The following is a 26,869-nucleotide window of genomic DNA, read 5'->3' as shown; positions in this document are numbered from 1 at the left end:
CAAATCAACTTAATGTAGTTCAAATAACATAATATCTTGAGTTTCTGTTGATTAAACCAATCGACTTCATTGTATTTTTATTTCAATGAACTCAAAAAATTTAAGTCAACCAGGTAACTTACTTTTTTAAGTTAAGCCAACCATTCTTTTTACAGTGTACCAATGATATTGAAAACTATGTTGACTTTTCTGTATAATAATAATAATAAAAAGATACTATAGAATTACTTACTAGTATTTAAAAGTACTGGCGCAATAAAAAAAAAAAAATAGATTATAGTTGATTTTTAATGAATAAATCTCAAGCCAGCCTTCCACAGACATTTTGCACATGCTCAAACCATTCAAGCTGCGTGATCCGAGCTTGTAAAAACATTTGAAATTGTCAAAGCTTTGATAGATGTTATATGTGGAAGCATATAGACACAATAACAGCTATGAAGCATCCTCTACCCCAGCCCACCCCACCCGCGGGGCAATGTCTCAAAGCACGTCACCGTGAGTGTGTGAGGAAGGAGAGAGAGAGAGAGGGAGAGAGAAAGTAGATGTGTGCAGACAACCTGCTCGCGCGTAATTCTGGGAGGACTCTCCGCCGAGCAACGACACAATAAACACTCACGGAACCGCAAGAGTTTCCCCGGTGGAGTAACAATAAGCACTTAAATCACGTCACACCATCCAGCCAGGAGTTCATCATCAATCTGCAGACATGTATCTGAACAGGGAGGAGGAGTACAGCAAAGGTGAGTGCTTTTATTTCTGTTGCCATTAAACTTGTAGGAGTATCTTCTCACCTTGGACTGGCGCCTGTGGCGCGGACAGGTCTAGTGGGGTGACGCGAGGGGGTTTTGGGGGTGATGTAGCTGGCACGGTCGCATCGTAAGCACCTGTCACGGGGTCATCACTTCTTTGCCCCCTTGTTTTACATCATTGTCCAGCGCACACACAAGCGCGCGCTCGCGCACTAATGACTGTTTGACATTGTCACGCGCTCTCAGGGCATTCGCGTTGACAGCGATTACTGTTGCATGCTGTATTTGATATATAACTTTGATTTGAGGTCCCATGGAGATCTGGTGTTGCATAATGATACGTGCACGCTCTCTTATCGAAGGATCAATCAGAGCTACTTGTTGTGCGCTTCGTCCTTGATAGATCCTCACATGAAGAGACTTGAGGAAGGACAAATGACTAAAACACAAGGTCAAAGCATCGCAAAGCAGGCTAGAAGGTGCCTCGTTATCCGCATCATTACACGCGAATCTTTGTGTTATTGTGAATCTTTTTGATGATTCCGTGGGCGTTTTGCTGGGGTATCGTGGGCTGTTATTTGTGTCAGCTCTCCCACGTGTTTCCGAAGCGTGATTCCCCGTGAATTCACTGGGTGTCCACTACAATTTTCCCCGGTGTCCCTCCCACGGTAAATGAATTCGCTTCGGGGCTCCGGAACGGAGGTGACTGGAATTAAGAGTGGAGGCGCGTTCGGACTCCGCCAGCAACACCTGCTGCTACCGAGAGCCAGAAAGCAAAAGACGGTGTTTGATATGCGGTAATGGCCGTGAGAAGATAATAACCGTAGCGTGAATGAAACTGTGGGGGTTTGGAAAGGAAAGGTGCTCAAATATCAGGCTAATGTGATGGACAAACGCGCCACTGAAAAGGTGTTTAATTTGATTTTTCCCCACACACCTTCAAATGTACTTGTGTATCCCACAAACACGAATTTGTATAGTTCCACTTTATTTAATGAACATCTGTGTTCGTAATAAATCGAACGATGCTTGAACGTTGTTCCCTAAAATAACCAAACAGGATCACACCACATAGGCTACTGTAAAAGGAAATGTTCCATGTTTGCTTGGAAGGTTATCATAATTACTGTTATGTAATTCTAATTAAGACATAATTTAGTCAATTTGTCAACAATCCCCATGAGAAGGTTCAGTCAGGTTTTGCTTTTTTTCCTCATCCCAAAAGGTTAACAGAACATGTACACACTAGATTCATCTCAGTGATTCAAATCTTTTAGAAGTGAATTCAGCCTGTAGGTGGCGACACAACCGTATCTTTTGTCTGTTATGAGCGTCATTTTGAGTAATTTCCTTGAGCGAGACAGTCTTGTTGTGTTGTAATAAACTGTGCTTGTTTGCAGATGTTCACAGGGATCGTTTACACGGCACCGTTTTCAACTAAAAACGTAAAACTTTTTATGCGTTTTGGCTGTTTATTGCGACAATCGCATTTTGGGGGCCTGAAAATGCAAACGTTTGAAAACGGGTTTCACAGTGAAAGTTTTTAAAAACGATACCGTTATCGTCTCCATGTAAACAACAAAAATGCGAATTTGTGAAAACGGTAACGTCATGCACATGCGTATTACGTGTTCAGTCTATAGGTGCGTAGTGATTCCTAAAGGGGGTCTATGTAGGAATGACACCCAGTGTTCAAAATAGGTACTGCAGTCCAAATTCAAAATATCGTTTGGCCCGCCCCCTCGTTCAAAGACGCGGGTTGCCAGCAACAATAGGGTGCGCGATTCACAATAAAAGCTGAAGAGACTTAAACACTGTAAGCTGATGAGTTGATTTATCTGTTTTAATATGCTGTCGTTCATAGAGTTATTTAGATGGATTCAGAGGCTTTTTAGGTCAGGTAGAATCTGCGATTCTCTGCCCCAGTTTATTTGCTGGTTTCCATGGTTGCAATACGCAGTGTTTTCCGCCAACTGGCAACCTGTGGTGTCGAAATACTATTGGATTAACTGGCAGCACGTGGTTTTGCACAGACCAGAACAAAGACAGACATTCCGTCACGGAACGCACATTTTCAAAGTAGAATATCTGGCTGTAGCATTGTTTTTCTGAGAAACAAGTAGGTGAACTTAGCATGTTTCCTAAAAATCTGCAAACATATCGGGTATTTTTATGCTTTATTAAATTAAAAATCTTACATAGAGCCCCTTTAACAATGTGACATCGCCATCTACTGGCCTGGCAGCAGAATACAGCGTTTTAAGTCGTTTTTTTAGCGGATCCTTGTGAACGGAGATCGTTTTGTAAATCTGTACGTGAAAAACGCAAAGGAAAAAACTTTCTGTTTTTAGTACGTCGTTGTCGTGTAAGCGTACCCCAAGGCTGTGTGTCCACCAAAGCGTTTTTAGCCAGCTGAAAACGCTAGGCGCTCTGCTGAAAACGCCAAGCTGTATGCGCTTGAGAGCTGTTGAGATGCTTTGCTTGCTATGATATAGAATATCCGCGGAAGTGTTTCTAGTATCTCATTTCACAGATAGTTTGTTTCGGTACTGTTTCTATGTAAAATGTCAATGCAATGTATTATTTGCTCTTGCTCTTTTAAAGAGCTATTATGCTTGTTGTTGTCATCTGTTGACGTTGGTCTGTGTTGTATTTGTCCCGCCCCTCCTCCACTGCGATTGGATGGCTGGGTACAAAGTGAAAGATGAGCACTGCGTTTTACTCAAAGTTGAACATTCTTTAACTCTCGGTAACTGGTGTTGTGCCGAATTTCGACTCCCTGCCAAATTATTACCCCCCTCGTTGAAGTCACTACCTGATTGCCTAATCCTAACCCCACCCCTAATCCTAACCCCTCCCCCACGCCTAATCCTAAACCTACCAATACAAGGGGGTCAGAATTTGGCGGGGGTCAGAATTAGGCTGTCAAACGATTAATCGCGATTAATCGCATACAAAATAAAAGTTTGAGTTTGCATAATATAAATATAAATATGTTATTTATGTACAAAAAATGTATTTATATATAATATAAATTATAAAAAAATATAAATAAATACATATAAATACATATGCGATTAATCGTGATTAATCGTTTGACAGCTCTAGTCAGAATTCAGCACAACACCGGTAAAATACGTCCTCAGTGCCTCGTTACGCACCTGGCATTTTAAAAATGTGGCGCTCCCATTGAAAACAATTGGAAAAATATGCAAGCCTTGGAAAAAACTCTTTGGTGGACACACGGCCTAAGAAACTCGATAAACAGTGTCTAATCATCATAAGGATTTTCCAATATCACTTGTTTATTTTGTTCACGTCCCAGTTTGTTCATTTTCGTTTACAAGAGATGTCTTATTCAATGCTTCTCTTCAGATTAAACACTGACTCGTTTAGTGAATTCCTTCAGTCTGTTCAACCAATGAAATGCTCCTTCAGAGAATGCGCTCGAATGCTATTGGTTCGTGCTATGGTCAGGAAAGCTTCATGAAACCAGAGCATCGAATTGAACAAGAACGATTCGTTCACTTAAAAGATTAATTTTAAACACCGATTGGCTGCGTCCAAAATCGCAAACTCTCTTGAGAAGGTACTTACTCTGAATAAGTAATTACATCACGACTGCTAAAAAAAGTATGTTCTATGAATGTAATCCAAACATACTACATTCACCATGTTATCATTTTCATGTGACCTAAAAAGCGTTTCACGTCGCTTCACCGCCATTCACAGATATTCTCCCGTGGCCTAATGGGATAGTAAAGTGCACACTTAAGAATCTCTCCAGAAGTAGTAGGTCACCTGGGTACTTTTTGCCTACTCTTTAATGAGTACTGTGAATTCAGACATACTACTTTTGTCACATACTGTTTTTGGCCTACTATATAGTAGGGAAGTATGCGATTTCGGATGCAGCCATTCTTTCACAAACAAACCACCATTAGTACACAATGAATCAGCAGGTGCACTCACTCAGCCGGGATTTACCTTCAGTCGGGTAACCGAAAGCCTTCGCACGTTGTTTGTTGATGGTTTAATTGATTTGGTTGTGATTGATGGAGATAATTGACAAAGTATTTGGCAGGTGATTTTGTGTAGCCGTGCACTTTAATTCTACACACGTTTCAAAGCGGAACAAGCTTTATTACAGTTGACATGTTTCTAGGTCATTATTATAGAGATGTTTTTGCAAACGTCATGATCACAACAGTGGGTTTATGACCTACTAATTGCGTTTGATTAAAAACGTCAATGAGATAGATATTTGAGATAACTTGTTTAGAAGAACGAATATCACTAACAGACTGTAAAGAAGTGTAAACACAATCTGGAGCCTCACCCCCACTCCTACTGTTCCTATGAGACATATTTAACTTTCATGCTTGTTACTCTTCCTTTAATGACTCGTTTTTATGAAATACAGATGATAATGCAAATGTGATTTGATTGGAGCTTTGAACAAAGCAAACCTCTTGTGTGGAGTGCCTTGCAGCCATTGATTGCTTCTATAGGGCTTTATCAATACAGTTTAGGGAATGAAGAAACAAAATCAGGTCCATTATTGATTATTGCATCCGTGTGTGTTTCTTCGATTGATGTCATTGATATATGGAGCCACTCACAAGGATGGACCAAATATTAAAGATTGGGTGACTAAATGTAAAAGTTCAAGAATTGGTTTTCATTTATCATGTCCAACTGGCCCCTCATGCTGGATAGGTTTGTGTGTGTGTGACTGTATTGAGTGAAGAAGTGGACAGATTGCAGATGATAAGTGAGGGAATGGACCAAACGGTGAAAAAAAGTGTATGTGTGTAAATATGGATGTGTCACCGAGGCACAGAAGATGACAGGAGGGGTATAATGTGCTGAAATGATTGACAGTTCATGCATTATTCATGCAATCCTGTTGATCTGAAAAAGAGAGAGCGATGGAGAGACACAGACAAACAGAGAAAGAAATAAAAAGAGACAAACTGTCTGTGCTGCCATAGACTTTTCTTGATGAACAGCTGTATTTAAGTATTGCGCGATTGCAGCATCAAATCAACAGCGTTTGCTCGTTAATTGCCACCAATACAGATCTTAAATCCTTGGACTAAGCGTATTTCACTAAACACTGTACGGCCAAGACCTCGTTGTGAATGTTACGCAGTAGCTCCATGTAGCTGTATTGTGGATTTTCATTCATTTTGGTTTGAGTCTTTTGGTTTTATTTCAGTAGGTTGCATCAATAAGTTTGCATTCACATTCAATTCAATGGAGGATTGATCTGGATGCTGCCATGTGCACTCATTTTTTTACGTTGTACATTTTATAGAAAAATCCATTTTATTCTGTTAAACACCCTCCAAAAAGATCTGACACTGGTGAAACATCTAGTGTAATACAGTATAATGAATCTTTTGCAATATAAATATTGCTTGTATAGAGGTTGGACAATTAAACTGAGAAACTGGATATATGCACGGCCTGATGGCCAATCTTCACTGATTTTACATTCCTTCAGGTTGAATTAGCAGAGCAATACATAAAATATTGCAATCCACACAACATAATGCGAGACATATCAGAGTTCAAAAGAGGACACATTGTTGGTGCGCGTCTCGCTGGCTCATCTGTGACTAGGACAGCAAGTCTTTGTGTATCGAGAGCTATTGTATCCAGGGCAATGTTGGCATACCACCACGCAGGACGAATCACATCCAACAGGAGTAACTGTCGACCCAAGAGGAAGTGTCTGAAAGGGATGTCCAGGTACTAACCCACATAAAACCACAGCTGCCCAACTCACTGCAGAGTTAAATGCGCACCTCGACTCTCCTGTTTCCACCAAAACTGTTTGTCTGGAGCTCCAGAGTCAATATTCATGGTCCGGCTGCTATAGCCAAACCTTTGGTCACTCATGCCAATGCTAAATATCAGTTTCATTGGTGCCAACAGTGCAAATCTTGGGCTGTGGACAATGTGAAACATGTATTGTTCTCTGATGAGTCCTTTACTGTTTTTCTCACATCCGTGGGAGTTACGGTGTGGAGAAGCTCAACACCCGGACTGAGGCACAGTGATGGTTTGGGCTGTGATATCCCTACTGTGCTTCATGGCTGTCACTGCCAAGGACTACCAAACCATTCTGGAGGACCATGTGCACCTAATGGCCTGCACAGTCACCAGATCTGAATAGTTTTGAGCCACTTTGGGGTAGGGCTGACCAATATATATCGCATACGATTGTCACGCGCATTTCGTCAGTAAAGCCGGTTCCCTGATTGCCGCTAAATCTCCATCACCTGCTTTCAAATGGAGCGGCATTTAATAGACAGAACCGTAGATCACTGACAAGCCGCGCAATATCGCGTTCATATCGCAGATGAATCGCCTTTGATAATGAACGCGATATTGCGTAGCTTGTCAGTGAACTACGGCTCTGTCTATTAAATGCCGCTCCATTTGAAAGCAGGTGATGGCGATTTAGCGGTAATCAGGGAACCGGCTTTACTGACGAAATGCGCGTAACAATCGCATGCGATATATCGCCCAGCCCTACTTTGGGGTATTTTGTAGAAGCAAGTCTGAAAACGTTTTCTCCACCAGCATTACATATTGACACTGTTCTGGAAGAGGAATGGCTCAAAATCCTTCTGGACACTGTGAAGGACTTCTATGTCTCATTCGCAAAACGAAATAATGCTGTATTGGCTGCAAAAGGAGGCCCTACACCATCATAATAAATGATTGTGGTCTAAAACCAGGTGCTTCAGTTTCGTTGTCCAACCCCTGTACATTGCACATTTTTAATAGATGTCAATTGAGAAACATGCTTTTTGACCAATTAAAGGATTCATTCAGTTCAGAATGAAAATTTCCTGATAATTTACTCCAAAATGTTCATGTCTTTCTTTCTTCAGTCGAAAAGAAATTAAAGTTTTTGATGAAAACATTCCAGGATTTTTCTCCATATAGTGGACTTCACTGGGGTTCAACGGGTTGAAGGTCCAAATGTCAGTTTCAGTGCAGCTTCAAAGAGCTCTACATGATCCCAGATGAGGAATAAGGGTCTTATCTAGCAAAACAATTGGTCATTTTCTAAAAAACGTTAAAAATGCTGTACTTTTTAACCACAAATGCTCATCTTGCACTGTTCTGCGATGCGCCATGCATTACGTAATCATGTTGGAAAGATCACACATGACGTAGGTGGAAGTACCGCGGTATCTCATTTTCTCCTCCAACATCAAAATCGTCCGACATCGTTGTTTTACCTTTTTTTGTTCGCTTTGTAGACTCTGGATCGGTACGATCAGTACCTGACCTTTCCAACATGATTACATAATGCGTGGCGCATCGCAGAGCAGTACAAGACGAGCATTTGTGGTTAAAAAGTATATCATTTTTTTTTTTTTTTTTTTAGAAAATGGCAGATCGTTTCACTAGATTCCTTGTCTGGGATCGTGTAGACTGCAATTTGGACCAACAACCCCTTAGTCCCCATTGAAGTCCACTGGAGAAAAATCCTGGAATGTTTTCCTCAAAAACCTTAATTTCTTTTGCACTGAAGAAAGAAAGTCAAGAACATCTTGTATGACATGCAAATTTTAATTCTGAAGTGAACTAATCCTTTAATGGTGTAGTTATAGCATCTACTAGCAGGGGTTGACTGCTGAAGCTTTCTCAATTATTCACAACCAAAAAGTCTCATTATAATATAAATGAGTAAAACTGCCATGTCTACAAATCTGCAAAGACAAATAGTGTCAATCTATTATTGTTTTAATCATTTATGGGACTGCTGAGCTTGGCTTTTTATCTATTCATAGAAAAAAAAAGACAACAATAGACTGCTTAAATGAATTATGAGTTATATGATAATTGATAATTTAACAGTGTTGGGCAACCAGTTGTACGCCAAAGCAAAGCATTCCCAATTGGCTACTGGCAATTAGCTTCATTTTAATTGTGTATGCTCATCAGTCATTTTTACATGTTCAGAAATTGCTATTTGCATACCTTTTGAACTTGTTTTGGACTGAACGAAAGACACACCCCATTTAGTTCGATGTGATTTGATCATGGCGTTGTTTGTTAAAGAACAATATTCGTTTCGTTTTCATTTAGCGCCTCTTTGAGTCTCATATTCTCCCTGATTCATTCACAAAAGAAGCATATTTGTTTCATTTAACCAATAAAATCTGTGCACATTCTGCCGAAATTGCTAGTGCTACAGTTTTTGAAGTCAGGATAAAGTCACCAAAGCAGTCAGACACTTTACAAAAGAAGGATGAGTTGAATGAACTCAAAAACACAGAGTCATTGGCAATTGAAACACCCCTAGATAGTCATAATTATGTCTCAACACCATCCAAAGAGCTACAGAGCCATTGTTCCCCCATAGATGTATTACTTCCAGCTTCGAGAGCTTTTAAAAACCTTTGAAAAGCCAGGTCGAAGACGGTCGCAGAACCCTTTGAGAGTCGCTCCTCTGACCCGTCATTCCGTAGAATATTACTCACAGTACCTGAGCTCGGACGACAAGGGAGAGTAATTGGAAACCAGTACCGAGCTATTATACAGAGGATAAGTGAGAGGGAAGAGCATTGATTTTAAGCTCTGCTGGATCTTACCCTGCTCTTATGAGAAACAGGAAATTGATTGTGAATTTGAGCCTCTTCATCATAACGAATATTAGATGCCAAAATTGTCAGCTAATGAATATGTCCGTGTGCATCAAAGTTAAATGTGGCCGCTCACCATTCTTTAGAAATGATCTGTTGCGTTTTCTGTCACAGGCCGGTCACGCGATTGATTTTATTGGCAAATGGGAGTGCGTGCATGACCTTGAATGAAGTGCGAAGGTTCATTTTCATGCATTCTTCAGCAGTAAAATTCAATTATTTTCACAGATGCTCGACACGAACAGAGAGAACTATGTGACCTTATGACTGAGCGTGTTATATTTCAGATTTCCAAGTTTTACATTTTTTTATTCCGGTTGTCGTGATGGCAACAGCATTCGCCGTCACGAGTGTTCCACTGAAGGACGCTGAGTCCAGAAGTTTTTAATTTGAGAAGTTTAAGTGCAGGTTTAATGGAATAATTGTTTCATAATTTGTCCCCTTTAAAATGCCTGAAACCATCGCTATCAGATATGGCAGTCTTAAAGGTCCGTCTGCCTTATTGATTAATGCTAATTTCGACCCTGGGGTTGGACTGAATCAAAACAGTGGCCCGAGCACTCCCAGTGCACGATGGCAAATATATCTTTCGTGAGAAATCATATCTTCTGAAGCAATATTTATTGTTTCACAAATCAGTGGCACCAGTGGCCATTAATGTAATTTGCAGCAATCTAGATTATGATGTAAGAGTCATCAAAGTGATTAGCAAGCAATGGAAAGGAGAGCATGCGAGAGAGAAAGAGAGGTCTGACTTTGCAGAACAACATTGTTGCTTGATATCTATTTCCCACAAAGTATACCACAGAATATAATTGGTAATTGTTTGGTTTCATGGTTACAGGAAGGCACTTATAATGAAAATTATCATTTAGACTTGCATTATACATGAATACAAAGGTTAGTCTCAAGTTATATAATAATATTATCTCATATTATGAACATTTTCGCATGATACCGTTGTGCAAGAATACCAAAAGCAAACTGCACACGAATTACTGTACATTACCAGAAATTCATCTGCCTTGAACAGTAGTTCAGTCGCAAAAAAGGATGGTTTAGACAATGACGTACAAGTGCTTTTTAAATGCTTTTAACAAGAATATGAGCTTTGCATATCTACTTTTAGACCCTCAAAGTGCTTGGCTCTGTGTACGTCAATTTAAGTGCTTTACTGTAACTGTGACTTGTTCAAAATTATTTTCTGCAGCAATCAACATAAAATCATAAATGCTGTCAATAGATCAGCACTAAAAGCAGTTCTTGTCAAGCTAAATTAAAGGGATAGTTCACCCGAAAATGAAAATTCTGTCATCATTTACACACCCTCAAGTTGATCCAAAACTGTATGAATTTCTTTCTTCTGCTGAACACAAAAGAAGATATTTTGAAGAATGTCAATAACCAAACAGGTGATGGGCCTCAAACTATGGAAGTCAATGGGAAGTCAACTGTTTGGTTACCCATATTCTTCAAAATATCTTTTTTTGTGTGTTGAGCAGAAGAAAGAAATTCATACAACAGCATGAAAGCTAAACGCCCTTTGGTTGGTTTTTTGAATAACACCATCTCTGATTGAAAACATCAACTTGATTTATCTTGCGTGGAAGATACAAACATTTTATTTTGTCTCGATGCACTTACACTATAAACTCTGCCAAAAATTCTCAAATTTGACACTTGACGGATGTGTTTAAATGAATGCTTCATGCACATTACTCGCACCATTTATGCTACAAAATGGTGTAGATTAGTGCAGAAGTATGCAAAATAGTATGCACACGTCTCATCGGTGATATTTGTTTCAACGCCCAATCAAATGGCTTTTATGTGGTCGAAAAACAACTTGGAGAACATCACGTTACAAACTTTCCTGAGCACTGAATGCAAAAAGTCTTATTATATATGGGTATGGCATTTTATTTAGGTAATTTTATTTCCTTTATTGGCTTTTATCAATTATATGCAACACCAAATATGATGTGTGTACTGTAATCGCGTCATTCAGATATGTAAACGCAAATTCTACATTTATATTTATGCATTTGGCTGATGCTTTTATCCAAAGCGACTTACATTGCATTCAAACTTTTATAAGTTCCTACATTTCCTTGAAATCAAACCTAGAGCCTTGTTCAGACTGTCAGTCCAAATCTGATTTTTGTGCACATCTGATTGAAATCGGATCAGATTTCAAGTGTGAATGGCAAAAAATCCATTTTGAGCTATGTTCATATGTGGTTTGAAATCCTATTCAAATTCACATTTCTGGAAATCCATTTCAGATCTGACCTCTCTGATCAGATTTTGCATGGTTTACATCACTTTTTCACACCATGCAAAACATAAACATCAGACATTGTTATGGGGAACATGCGGTTGTTATTGTTGTTTTTGGCGTATACCTACCAACGCAATGCCATTGCCATAGAAACCAATGCAGATATTCCAGAAAATGAAGGAGTGGCATGGGACACACAAATCGGATCTGAACAGATATACAGTGTGGACTCAAGAGTCAATAATTTTTGATCAGATTCCAATCGGATACACAAATAATCGGATTTGGACTGACAGTGTGAACGTAGTTTATGACCTTGGCGTTTCAAACATCATGTTCTAATGTTTTAGCTACAGAAAGTTGAAGTAGTTGTGGGGATTTGCTGCTCAATATCAGTTGTATTTAGTTTGAAGTCTTATTGCCAGCGTCTGGCCCGTCTTGCAGCCCTGGGTGTGTCCCACTTGCGTTTGGACGAGATGCAGTTGGCAGGATCGAGACAAAACGACTCCTGTGAGTCCACACTAATGCTCGAGTCTGTTTGGATGGGTGTAATTTAAATGGATAGCTGAGAGAGAGAGAGAGAGAGAGAGAGAGAGAGAGGGGAAAATGTGTGTGTGATCGTACTCCATTTTCATTAGCAGGAAAACCACCCCGGTAAAATGACATGAAGAATAGGCATTATGAGACGTCTGTTTTGTGATGCTAGCAGCTCTTTGTTTACGTGACCCATGTTGTTCGGCGTAAAGAGCTGGTGGTGAGATCTCGCACATACTACAACGGGAGCTAATTACAGCCATTGTGTGAGGGCACCTGAAATAGAGTCTGTGTGCTCCTCAAATAGCCTCACGTTCAGCTCCGTGGCACCGAATGAGACGGAGGGGGAGATTTTAGGTCATATTCTTGTCAGAAGTCAGTACTGAAGCATGCAAAATGAAAACCTATAGACAAATGAATGCATGTGAAATCAGATGATTGTCTTCTGGTCTTCATATAGCCGTTATGATGTAGATGTCCTGTGCAGAGTTATGGAGATGACCCTCTTAATTTGACTCCAGCTCTGTAAGCATGGTTTGAGCTGAAATCATTCATCTGACAAGAGCGAGTGTATTAATTCAGTCTAAAAGAGGGACCGCAGCACTCCAGCAGAGTGGACTTGGGTTTGGTCCAGACTCACTTGTCATTCAGAAAGAGGCGGAAGACGCTTCAGCCACAGTTTCTCTTCTGTTCAGTTCAGTTCCATTCTATTCAATGGCGTTCCATTCTGTTATGTTCCATTCTGTTGTGTCCTGCACTCGTCTCGTCTCTTCTCGCCTCGTCTTCCTTATGCTTCTGGGTTGGTCTCAGTTATAACTTGACCTTTTTTTACTTCTTTCTTTTCACTTACCTCTCATTTCTTCTCTACTTTACTCACCTCCCATTTTCTTGTCTCTTCTTTTTCATTTCTTCTTTCCTAAGCTATTGTTCGCTTGTTTCTTCTCTTCCCGTCTTTCTTCTCATCTTGTCTCAACACAACGCATTTTCTCTTTTTTTCTCATCTTGTCTCATCTACTTTACTCCTTTCTTTTCTCATGTAGTCTTTCCTGAACTATTGGTTGCTTGTTTCTTCTCTGCCTCACCTTTGTTCTTCTTTTCTCATCTTGTCTCCTTTCCTTTTTTCTTTTGTCCTCTGTTTTCCCTTCTCCTTTTCTCATTTCATCTCACCTCAATTGTTTGCTCGTTTCTCTGTCATACAACTCGTATTCTTGTCTTGTCTCAGCATGATTCATTTTCTCTTCAGTTTCTTTGTCAAGTCTCATCATTTCTTTTGTCGCTTTTGTCTTTCCTCAACCATTGTTTGATAGTTTCTTCTCAGCCTTGTCTCATTTCCTCGTCTCATCTCATCACCATTTTCTCCTATCCTTTCTTCTTTTCTCTTTTCTGTTTCTGTTTTTTCTCCTCTGATCTCTTATCAAGTCTAGTCTTGTCTCTTCTTGTTATCTTTTCATTTCTTCTCTTCTTTTAATGCTTTTTCTCAGTTGTTTTCAGCTGGACTACTTTTCTGCCTCATCTCTCATCCTGTAGTCTAGCCTTGCCTAACCTCTAGCTTTTTGTCTATTCTCTTCACCACTCATTTTCTCTTCTCGTCTCATCTCATCTCCAGACTCTCATACAATTTAAAGTTTTTGAAGCAGGATTAATATGTCAAAATGTGCATGACAGAATGACGGAGAGAAGGAGAGCGAGCGAAGCCCCCTGGAGTGATACTTCAGTCAAGGTCATGTAGAGGAGAGCGGGCGAATGTGTGTCTGAGCGAGAGCGGACCATCAGATTGAGCAGGTTTGCAAACTCAGAGGTGAGACAGAGGTGAGAGCAGGTTTACTGATGATGAGAGGAGCACAGGGAGTTGCAGAGACATGAAAGGCTTACGTCATACAACTACATGTCGCCATATATGTGCCTGTGTGTGTGTGTGTGTGTGTGTGTGAACGCACAAGACGTGTGCTTTAACGGATGCAGCGTGTTATACAACCATCCCTTGGTTCAATACAAGCAGCATAAAAGAATCTCTTCTCTCTTCGTTTCCTTTTCCTTTCTCAACTCGTCTCGTCTCGTCTCCTTTTCTTTCCACTCCTTCACTCTAAAAAATCTTGAGTTATTTTTTCTACCCAAGTCCTGGGTTGCACCTTTTGGGTAATTTTTTGGGTTATTTTTCCAGTGTTTTTGTTTTACACAGCTCCTGGGTCAGATGTAACAACCCAGTGTTTGGGTAGTTTTTGTGTTACTCAGACCCTGGGTCAGACGTAACAACCCAGTGTTTGGGTAGTTTTTGTGTTACCCAGATCCTGGGTCAGACGTAACAACCCAGTGTTTGGGTAGTTTTTGTGTTACCCAGATCCTGGGTCAGACGTAACAACCCAGTGCTTGGGTAGTTTTTGTGTTACTCAGACCCTGGGTCAGACGTAACAACCCAGTGTTTGGGTAGTTTTGTGTCACCCAGCTCCTGGGTCAGATGTAACAACCCAGTGCTTGGGTAGTTTTTGTGTTACTCAGCTCCTGGGTCAGATGTAATAACCCAGTGTTTGGGTAGTTTTGTGTTACTCAGGTCCTGGGTCAGACGTAATAACCCAGTGCTTGGGTAGTTTTTGTGTTACTCAGCTCCTGGGTCAGATGTAACAACCCAGTGTTTGGGTAGTTTTGTGTTACTCAGCTCCTGGGTCAGATGTAACAACCCAGTGTTTGGGTAGTTTTGTGTTACTCAGATCCTGGGTCAGACGTAATAACCCAGTGTTTGGGTAGTTTTGTGTTACTCAGGTCCTGGGTCAGACGTAATAACCCAGTGCTTGGGTAGTTTTTGTGTTACTCAGCTCCTGGGTCAGATGTAATAACCCAGTGTTTGGGTAGTTTTGTGTTACTCAGGTCCTGGGTCAGACGTAATAACCCAGTGCTTGGGTAGTTTTTGTGTTACTCAGCTCCTGGGTCAGATGTAACAACCCAGTGTTTGGGTAGTTTTGTGTTACTCAGCTCCTGGGTCAGATGTAACAACCCAGTGTTTGGGTAGTTTTGTGTTACTCAGATCCTGGGTCAGACGTAATAACCCAGTGCTTGGGTAGTTTTTTTGTTACTCAGCTCCTGGGTCAGATGTAACAACCCAGTGTTTGGGTAGTTTTGTGTCACCCAGCTCCTGGGTCAGACGTAACAACCCAGTGCTTGGGTAGTTTTTTTGTTACTCAGCTCCTGGGTCAGATGTAACAACCCAGTGTTTGGGTAGTTTTGTGTTACTCAGCTCTTGGGTCAGATGTAACAACCCAGTGTTTGGGTAGTTTTGTGTTACTCAGATCCTGGGTCAGACGTAATAACCCAGTGCTTGGGTAGTTTTGTGTTACCCAGCTCCTGGGTCAGACGTAACAACCCAGTGCTTGGGTAGTTTTGTGTTACCCAGCTCCTGGGTCAGATGTAACAACCCAGTGTTTGGGTAGTTTTTGTGTCACCCAGCTCCTGGGTCAGACGTAACAACCCAGTGTTTGGGTCGTTTTTGTGTCACCCAGATCCTGGGTCAGACGTAACAACCCAGTGCTTGGGTAGTTTTGTGTTACCCAGCTCCTGGGTCAGACATAACAACCCAGTGCTTGGGTAGTTTTGTGTTGCCCAGCTCCTGGGTCAGACGTAACAACCCAGTGCTTGGGTAGTTTTGTGTTACCCAGCTCCTGGGTCAGACGTAACAACCCAGTGCTTGGGTAGTTTTTGTGTTACTCAGCTCCTGGGTCAGACGTAACAGCCCAGTGTTTGGGTAGTTTTGTGTTACCCAGATCCTGGGTCAGACGTAACAACCCAGTGTTTGGGTAGTTTGGTGTTACCCAGCTCCTGGGTCAGACGTAACAACCCAGTGTTTGGGTAGTTTGGTGTTACCCAGCTCCTGGGTCAGATGTAACAACCCAATGCTTGGGTAGTTTTTGTGTTACTCAGCTCCTGGGTCAGATGTAACAACCCAATGCTTGGGTAGTTTTTGTGTTACCCAGCTCCTGGGTCAGATGTAACAACCCAATGCTTGGGTAGTTTGGTGTTACCCAGCTCCTGGGTCAGACGTAACAGCCCAGTGTTTGGGTAGTTTTGTGTTACCCAGATCCTGGGTCAGATGTAACAACCCAATGCTTGGGTAGTTTTTGTGTTACTCAGCTCCTGGGTCAGACGTAACAGCCCAGTGTATGGGTAGTTTTGTGTTACCCAGATCCTGGGTCAGACGTAACAACCCAGTGCTTGGGTAGTTTTTGTGTTACCCAGCTCCTGGGTCAGACGTAACAACCCAGTGCTTGGATAGTTTTTGTGTTACTCAGCTCCTGGGTCAGACGTAACAACCCAGTGTTTGGGTAGTTTGGTGTTACCCAGCTCCTGGGTCAGATGTAACAACCCAATGCTTGGGTAGTTTTTGTGTTACCCAGATCCTGGGTCAGATGTAACAACCCAGTCTTTGGGTAGTTTTTTTTTGTTGTTGTTTTTAACCCATTTCTTTCTTCTCCTGTTTTGGATAACTCCAACTAAGTAAATAGAACTGCGGAATAATGGGAAGAGTGTGAAGGGAGACAAAATAATCAGCAAAGATTGAAAACCAGGTAGCGTTTAAAAAGATAACAAAAAAACAAGCAAACAGCACATTGACAACAACTAGATGATTGAGGTATGACATCACAAACCCACCACACACCCCACCACACATATGTGTGTGTGTGTGTGTGTGTGTGTGTGTGTGTGTGTGTGTGTGTGTGTGTGTGTGTGTGAGTGTGTTAAGGCCTGTCATGTTTTGCGCTGTGCTTTTGAGGAGCTGTGAAAGGAAAAACAGGAAAAAATCTTTTAATCACTTGCCTCTCCGGAGAGCAGAGAGCCTCTCCAGAGGGCTGAAGACAGAACGGGAGAGAGCGTGTGTGTGTGACTCACTATTCATGTTTGATATTTTTGTGCTAAGTGGAAAGAGGGAGTGTGTGTGTGTGTGTGTGTTTCACTGAGCAAGAGAAAAGAAGCTGAATGTGTGTGAGGTTGTGCTTTCTCTGTAAGTTGATGGAGGCATGCGTGTGTGTGTTTGTGTTTATTTATAGGACGTCATATATGTTATGCACAGGATTTATATATATTGCATCAGCCAGCTGTAGCTGCGGTTGAACTGAACAGTGTATCTCTGAGTGTAGCTGAAGGCTAATGAACCGATGAACAAACACCCTCAACAAAATAATACAGTATTCAACAATGCACAAAAGCAGCATATAGAATTATAAAGGCAGAAGACATTTATAACAAATGATGCAGCAAACTGGAAATTCATCAGTTTCATGTGTGTTTAAACAAAATTGTTAGAAGAGATTTGTGTGTGTGTGTGTGTGTTAAAATCTGGCAATGTGTTGAGATGGACAGATTGTGCTGAACGAGTGCCATGTCTTCAGAGTCTGCTCATTCCTTCATTCCTCTACATGTCCTTTTATCATTATAAATGATCTATCTATCTATCTATCTATTGATCGTTCTATCGATCTATCTATCTATCTATCTATCTATCTATCTATCTATCTATCTATCTATCTATCTATCTATCTATCTATCGTTCTATCGATCTATCTATCGTTCTATCTATCGTTCTCTCTGTCTTCTTGCCTGTCTGTCTGTCTCTCGTTCTCTCTACTAGTCTGTCCGTCTATCTGTCTATCGTCTATCCGTCTGTCTGTCTGTCTGTCTGTCTATCTATCTGTCTATCGTCTATCCGTCTGTATGTCTTTCGTTTATTTGTCTATCTTTCTGTCTGTCTGTCTATCACCTATCCATCTATCTGTCTATTCGTCTGTCTGTCTATCCGTCTCTGTGTCTATCCATCTATGTCTATCTGTATGTCTGTCTATCCATTTCTCTGTCTATCGTCTATCCATCTGTCTGTCTGACTATCGTCTGTCTATCTATCGTCTGTCTATCTATCTGTCTGTCTATCTATCTGTCTGTCTATCGTCTATCTGTCTGTCGTTTATCAGTCTGTCTGTCATCTATTTCTCCGTCTATCATCTATCCATCTATCTGTCTGTCTATTGTCTATCTGTCTATCCTAATGTCTATCATCTATCCGTCTGTCTGTCTATCATCTATCTTTCTATTAATCTGTCTGTCTATCTGTCTGTCCTTCCATCTACTCACCCACCCATCTATCTATCTATCTATCCATCTATCTGTCTATCTGTCCATCTATCTGTCTATCGTCTATCCGTCTGTCTGTCTATCATCTATCCATCTATCCATCTATTCGTCTGTCTGTCTATCCGTCTCTGTGTCTATCCATCTATCTGTCTATCCATCTATGTCTATCTGTCTGTCTATCCATCTCTCTGTCTATCGTCTATCTGTCTGTCTATCGTTTATCAGTCTGTCAGTCGTCTATTTCTCCATCTATCATCTATCCATCTATCTGTCTGTCTATTGTCTATCTGTCTATCCAAATGTCTATCTGTCTGTCTATCTATCTATCTATCTATCTATCTATCTATCTGTCTATCTATCTGTCCGCTTGTCTGTCTATCTATCTATCTATCTATCTGTCTGTCTGTCTGTCTGTCCGTCCATCTACTCACCCATCTGTCGATCTGTCTATCATGCCTGTCTTGCTTTCTATACACCTGGTAACAAACCAGTCACATAAAGAGCCTGAGACAGCGGGGTGGGATCAAAAGAAAAGCACGCCATTACACTCTTTAAACGACCTGACAGATTCATTTCTCATTGTCCTTTGTACTCGTCCCCAGCGATCACCTGTTAAATGTTTATCAATAAGAATCAATTGAGGGGATGGTTAAATATTCATGGTCTCTATGAATATTCGGAGGCGTTGGGTGCATAATGAGCAGCAGGTGGATGATGGAACACAACCAACATTCCGAATTCCATCATGTTTGTTTACTGACTGCTGTCAACTGGCCGTCGCTCTCAATTTCCCCTCCGGGTAGCTTGTTATAGTTTGATTTTCTCTGCGACGACTGCCCTCAATGTCATTCCTTTCGAAAACTGCTACGGCCAAATATTCCGGCTCACGTGTGCTTGGTTCCAACAAGCCTGTCGTTCATACGATCTTGCGTTAAGTAATCTCACCTCTCACTTTCCCCACCGGCCTGCCGTTGGCTCACTCACGAGCCTCATACCTGCAGTTTGCTGGATAATTGCTTTCACAGGAGTCTATTTATAGATCTTCAGACGCAATAATGAGTCCTGACGCTAGAAATACGTTTCGTGAATAGATGCAGTTAGCAAGTGATAATGATTTTCAGCACCCCTGCTGAAAGAATGGGGTTTGCTTATTTATTTATTTATTTAGTCAATTATTCCTGCTCATTAACAGAAGCAGTCCATCATAGGGCAAAGTTTCAGTAATTTGCACTGGAGTCTTGGACTTATAGTATACTAACACTGATGTAACGTCACAGAAATGTTTACATTTATGCATTTGGCAGATGCTTTTACCCAATGCAATTAAATTGCATTACAGGTTTACATTATATCAGTTCATGGATTCCCTGGGAATTGAACCCACAACCTTGCAACAGTTAAACTACCATTATCATTGTAGAAATGCACTATTTACAGTAAGCCATGATTAAAGGGGTCCTTGATTATGATTTCCCTTTTTTAACTTTAGTTAGTGTGTAGAAGTTACGACGCTCAAAGTTCAATGCAAAAGGAGATATTTTCTTTTATAGAAATCCATGTTTAAGGACTACAACAAATGGTTGGTAGGGACTACAACGAGCTTCTTCACGGGTTAGTGACATCACTAACCCTAAAATTTACATAAACCCCGCCCCCGGGAACACGCAACAAAGGGGGTGAGGCCGTGTTGGGCTGCTTTTAATTCAACGCTGGATTTGCACAAAAGATTAACATGACGGCACATGCTAGTCGATGAGTTGAATCAACTCCACAGCAACTACATAAATTTATCCACTAACCATTCAGAAACGTCCTAAAAGTCATAACTTCTTCCTGAGTCTCTCCATCAGTGTCGACTCCGGTTTGAACAATGTAAGGCTGAACACCGTTACCGACAATCCTCATTTTGGCTGCGTGAGATTCTCCAGCTTTGTTGTTGTTGAGCTGTTAAAGCTCCGCCCTCTTCTGGAAAGGGGGCGGGAGCGACAGCTCATTTGCATTTAAAGGGACACACACAAAAACAGCGTGTTTTTGCTCACACCCAAATAGGGGCAAATTTGACAAGCTATAATAAATGATCTGTGGGGGATTTTGAGCTGAAACTTCACAGACACATTCTGGGGACACCAGAGAGGCATTATAGGTCCACTTTAATATATTATATGTGAGCGAAAGTGTCTGATATTAGTCAGGTTGCTGAGATAAAGTAAACAATCTCAAAATGGAGTCTCTCATGAGGCTACCGCTTCATGTAAAATAAACATTTTGTAGGTCAATGATATGCCTGGAGTCTGTATCTCATGTGAGGTGTATATACTTTTAAACATTTTTCTGAAGTACTATTCATTTCTTTACTGGGAAAAACTTTGTGAAGTGCACTTTTAAAAGCCCCAAACTCAGGCTTTTCCCATAAATCCTTTGGTAAAGCATCCCAGATTACAGAGATCAAGAAGGATGTCATGAACGTAATGGAAATCTGGTCTGAGAAAACCACCAGGTGCAGTTGAAATGATGTGAGCATTGCCACATGTTGTTTTGTTTTTAAGTGTTGTAGCCTTTGTCTGTCATTGTTGTAAATGCAGCTAGTTATTGATTCTGAAGACACACTGACCCTAAAATGGACTCTGTTGCCCCCTGGTGGTCAGAATTAAAAGTATAGAAGGAAAAACAGTGGAGTGTCGGTCAGACAGCTGACATGTGAAGTGAAACACACATGATGCACGACAACACAAGCGAACAGACGACATATAAAGAGATTTCACCATCCTGAAAGCACTTGGCGGGAGTGTATGTGTTTGTTCACTGTTTGCACACACACTGCTGTTATCCTCCCTATAATTAAAATGAAAGATAAATGAACACACACAGATGTGAACACAGATAGGAAAAACCAGAAGAACAGGCACAATATGGTCGAAACAGACCAAATCCTAGAGAAAACACGCACACACACATTTGCATGTCACTGTTTGTTCCTTCTCTTGATCCGACACCAGTTGGGCAGCTCTGTTCTCAATCTCCTCTCATCCATGTTTGGCACCAAGGGGGTCTGTAATACCTGGAGGGAGCAATACATTAGCATTCCCATTCATGCAAATGGAAGCTGCTTGGCTGGTGCATACTTTAGATCCACAGGAAATGACATCATGACAACACTAATGGCACCACAAAAACGTGCACAGTCATGAACCCTTCACTAGTGACTCTGAACTGTGACGTCAAAGACAGCAAACAGGGAAAAGTGTAAGATTTGATTTAATTCAGTTCAGATATTCCTGTTTAATTAGGATTTTATACACATCAAATTCAGATTAAATTCACATTCAGATCAGATTAGATTCTAATTTAAGATTCAGTACACATTTGATTCATATTCACTTCAGATTTTTTTTAATGCAGATTCAATTCATATTTAATCTGAATTGAATCTGTATGAAATTGTAATTGAATCAAATCTGTACTGCATCTTATTCAAATTTAATTAGCATTAAATTCAGATTTATCTCACATTCAGTTCATATTTAACTTGCATTCAATTCGGATTCATCTCTGCATTATATAGGATTTTAACAGGAGGCTCGATACTGATCTGCTGTAGCACATGTTGTTTAAATGTTATTTTATACATACATTTCCTGTTCAGCAGGGCACCTCGTGTGATGGAAAAGGGGCGGGGCACCAGGTACTCTTCCATGAAGCTCTTGTTGAGATTTCATCAGATAACACACCCTTATTGCTGAGTATATTTGCTCAAGCTATTGTTTCGCACACACTCATGAAGCCGACTACAAAGGATATTTACTCTTGACCTAGAATTGTCGTCATACTGCACATACATACAGCCACGTGCACGCCTGGGAAAATCAGCCAGATCTGATGCTAATGCAGAACATCAGCAATCATGTACAAACTCTCATTATTTCTCTTTTGTCCTTCGTTGGCCATTAGTCCTCATTCTGTCTTTCAGTAATTACCACTGTGTGTATGTACGTTTTGTATATGGGTCAATGACGTGATGTCATTTTTTTGACCAAAGGCCTTAATAATAATAATAAAAAACAAAGATATGATACACAAAGTATGTAAGGCAGTACAACCAGATCTCTTTTATTGAATTCAAAAGGTTTTAATTATATTTTGCTCCATATAAAGGTATTTTAAAGATTTCGAAGTGTCAAAAGGTCATTCGGTTTAACCGTCCAACCGTTCATTTGTGATTAAAATATCTTAAAATGTAATAAATGTATATGCTTTTTATTCTGCCATGATTTTATAACATCATATTTCAACATAGTGCAAAATGGTATTAAAATTATGTTTAGAAGTCGTTGCTTTGTTATTAGAAATAATGTCCGGAAAAATGAATTTCATTGATGTCATTTGGAGTAACCAATATAAAGTGACCATTTTCGATCAAATCATGCGGTCAATATCATTGTCACGTGTATGTTCTGTTTACCTCTGTTCTGTCTTGTCTGCATTAGTCCTCATTAGTCATTATGGTTTCTAATTAAGTCTCGTCAGCTGTTCCCGTTTAGTAGTCATTATTTGTGTATTTAAGTTCCTGCCTGTTCTGTGTTCTTTGTCAGTCATTGTATAATGTAAGATGTTACTGGTGTAACCCGTTATGCTCTCCTGTTGGATTAAAGACTGTGTTTTCTGCTATTACCTTCGTCGTGAGTTTTCTAAGATACCAGAACCGTAACAGAATGACTGACCCTCAAATTGAGTAACGAAGATGGACTCACCAGCGCTGCGTTTCTTCCTCCAGAGCAGGAGAGCAGGCCATATTTGGAATACCTGGTCTGGACCCTCCGCAACGACGGCCTCTTTCCCTCAGCCAGCGAGCCCGAGGTTGTTTCAAGACCGGAGAACATCAAAGCCCCGGAGTCGATGCAAGCGGGTCAGTCCATCGCAGAGCCAGAAGCAGATCTAGACCTGATTGATCTGTGGTCCGCGGATCCAATTCCCACCCAAGTCCAACACCCCCGAATCCTCCTCGTCTTTGCCGGTCCCGTCCGGTTATCTGGATGCTTCGGTCCCGTCTGGAGATCTTCTGTCCGTTTCCCTGCCTGACTTCCTGATCCCATCTCCATCACTGGTCACGGCCAGTCCCCAGGATCTGTTGGTACCACGGGTGTCGTCAAGCTCCTCGGCTCTGTCCCCGCCGCTCACACTGTGCGGCTCATCCTCTTCGCCTCGGGCATCACCTCCATCAGCTTGGCTTGAGACCGAGTCCCCACCTCCACTTCGGGCCTCCAGGCCCACGTCTCCATCTCGACCCGTCAGCCCGTCACCATCGCTTCGGCTCACTGCTCCCTCAACGTTTCTGTGGCCCGTCTGTCCGGATGCTCCGCTGGGCTCACTCGTTACTCCAGGTCGGCCTCCGGCGGTCGACGCCCAGCTTCCGCTACGGACTTCCGGGATTCCAGCTGCGCCAGAACCCTGCACCCCTACAGCGTCATCGGGCTCCTCCCTTCCTCCGACCTCCCCGTCGTGCTCACTCGCCCCCTCGTCACCCCGGTCATCCAAGTCCCCATCATCGCCTCGGTCCCGCGAGCCAGCAGCTCACGCCAGGCTTCCAGGCCTGCGATGTCGCCTAGGTCCGTCAGCCACTACGTTCCGCCGGCGCCGGCGCCTCCACTCACCATGAATCCGTCACCGCTGATTGGTTCCAGGGTTTCGTCCGCCTCTGCAGTCAGGATCTCACCCTGGCTCCTCCCACCGTCAACTTCACCATGGTGCCCGTGGTCTACTCCTCCAGGTTGCTGTCGGTCAACAGCTCCACGCCCTCCACCGAAGCCTCCACCCTCTCTCTTTATAGACTTTGTTACGGCGCGAGGACACGCCTTTCCGAGGGGGGGGGGCGTAATGTCACGTGTATGTTCTGTTTACCTCTGTTCTGTCTTGTCTGCATTAGTCCTCATTAGTCATTATGGTTTCTAAATAAGTCTCGTCAGCTGTTCCCGTTTAGTAGTCATTATTTGTGTATTTAAGTTCCTGCCTTTTCTGTGTTCTTTGTCAGTCATTGTATAATGTAAGATGTTACTGGTGTAACCCGTTATGCTCTCCTGTTGGATTAAAGACTGTATTTTCTGCTATTACCTTCATCGTGAGTTTTCTAAGATACCAGAACCGTAACAATCATGTGACAGGATGTGACATCATTCAGACACCTGCAAAGGACCACATGGTCGTGAAGCAAAGTAACTAACTCTGTCTTAACTATTTGAAAAATTCATGTTTTCTCTTGATCATACGCATGTCCCGAAACATCAGGTCATTCGGTACAACCGCTATAAAACATGGAAAATGTTGTAATATTTTAAAAACATGGACTAAATATAAAATATTTGATTGCCCTTTTGCTAGCTAGCTAGCTATCAGCCTGTTAGCATTGTTTGAAAATATCGTCATTCGGTATAACCAAAAGTGTCATTTGGTGAAACCGAAATTTTGGTTAAACCGAATGACTTTTTTGGTGTCAAATTTTGTCCATCTTGTTAATTGATTAATTTATGTTAATTGATTATAAAAACAACATAATGTCATTGTTAACACTTAATAAAACTGCAAAATTAATTATATCTACCTTATCAGTGACCATATACATATTATTTCTCTCTCTCTCTCTATATATATATATATATATATATATATATATATATATATATATATACACGCACACATTTTTAGCAATTAATGACTCACCAAAAAAAGAAAAAAAATGTGCAAAATAAAAATTGCAGAAATATTTTTTCTGCACTTGATCATGGGAAAGTGTCAACGAGTGTACATTGGTTGTATACTATAAATCAGAGTGCATTATGGGTATAAATGAGTGCGATATATGAAATGAATGGATATATTCGGCACTACAAAACACACTAACATAGCTAAAACCCAAGTTACAAAGCAAAACAACATGAAATGTCGTTCATAACCCATTTTACTTCTGTAATCAGTACTAATAGTGATGCTTGGCTTAGCAAACATTGTAAATGTACTTTCTAGTAGCTTCCTCTTCACACATTTGACTTAGCCATTCTCTCCTGCTGTAAGATTTATCCCTCGCGTCTTAACTCGGCCCGTATGTGTCACTTCTATCCCTGAAGTGCTCCATCCCTTCCGATTCTACTTTCTCTCTCTAAGCGGTTTTATGGCTCCGTATGAGCTGTGGGAAGAGCATTAGATGTCAGTGAAGCTGTAAACAGCATGTTACGGAGAAACACCACTTCGGGAAGAAAGAAATATGAAGTGGAGCAGCCACCTGATAACCGCCAGCCTTCCAGAAATCATTCCCATCTTAAACTTAGTTAACCTTTGGTACCTTTTTCGTTCAGACCCTCCCGCTTTCTCTTTCACTGTCCACCAGGATTTAGAAAGTTGACTGGAGCATTGTGAAATGCAAATAATAAAACAGATTGAATATATAGATGTAATATTACAATGTGTAAATATTTTATGGGTGTGTACAGGTTGTGACGGCGTTTGGTTTGACATCACAAGCATGAGCTGTCGTGTTGCACGTCCTGATATTGCTGAGTTAGATGCGCTCCTGGGTCAACACATTTTGTTGATCCTGGAACAACATTCTAGTCTGAAAATTTAGTCTTAACCCTATTCCTAACCCTACCCATAAGTTATCCCAAAAATCAGAGGGAAATGATAGATGAATAACACTGATGTAGAAGCACCAATTCATTATTTTAAGCCTAAGCTTGACATAATCAAGTGTAAACTTGTACCTCAAATCTGATTGGTTGATTTGAATGTTGTTCCAGGATCAACAAAGATGTTGACCCAGGAACATGTTGAACTCAGGTTATGCTGTCGTGTTAAAGGTCAAAACGAAGTTTAACCCTATGCTGCTGTTCGTGTGTTGGTCAAAAGTGACCAATGTTTTTAATTTCAATGAATTGATTGTACTATATTTTAGTTCAATAATGTTTATTATTTAATATTTTGTATTTTTAGGGTACTTAATTATATTTATGCAATAGTTATAATCCATTTATTCACGTTTTGAGACCTGAAAATGAAATTTTCCAACTTAAACTGTCATAAATCTTGAATGCTTTGGAGCACCACGACTTACATTTGGTCTATCGGTGGTTTGGTCGAATCAATGCATGATTCATAGTGTGTATCAAACTGCCAAAGTCACACGATTTCAGTAAACAAAGCTTTGTTACGTCACAAGTGTTTCGAAATTTCAATGTTTCACCACTTGGGGGCGTGACTTTGGCAGTTTGATACACGATCCGAACCACTGATTCGAAACAAAAGATTCGTAAAGCTTCATAAAGCAGTGTTTTGAAATCGCCCATCACTAGATATTGTTGAATAAAGTCGTTATTTAGTTTTTTTGGTGCACAAAAAATATTCTTGTCGCTTCATAACATTAAGGCTGAACCACTGTAGTCACATGAACTGTTTTAAATACGTCTTTAGTAGCTTTCTGGACATTGAAAATGTTAATTGAGGCCTCACTGAGCCATTGGATTTTATCAAAAATA

General features: G+C 41.0%; 1 protein-coding gene across 1 annotated transcript in view; it reads left to right on the top strand.

Moving 5' to 3' along the window:
• Positions 1 to 614: 614 nt before the first annotated feature.
• Positions 615 to 26,869, top strand: part of syt7a (synaptotagmin VIIa) — a 152,800-nt gene continuing 126,545 nt past the window's right edge. Inside the window, exon 1 of the mRNA XM_048158731.1 lies at positions 615 to 743. Coding sequence (XP_048014688.1) covers positions 710 to 743 — 34 coding nt within the window. The 5' untranslated portion in view covers positions 615 to 709. The remainder of the gene's footprint in view (positions 744 to 26,869) is intronic.

This window comes from Megalobrama amblycephala, linkage group LG15 (genome assembly GCF_018812025.1).
Source record: "Megalobrama amblycephala isolate DHTTF-2021 linkage group LG15, ASM1881202v1, whole genome shotgun sequence".
In the NCBI taxonomy this organism is placed as follows: domain Eukaryota; kingdom Metazoa; phylum Chordata; class Actinopteri; order Cypriniformes; family Xenocyprididae; genus Megalobrama; species Megalobrama amblycephala.
Note: the sequence above shows the minus strand (reverse complement) of the source record. Positions and strands in the feature narration are given on the sequence as shown.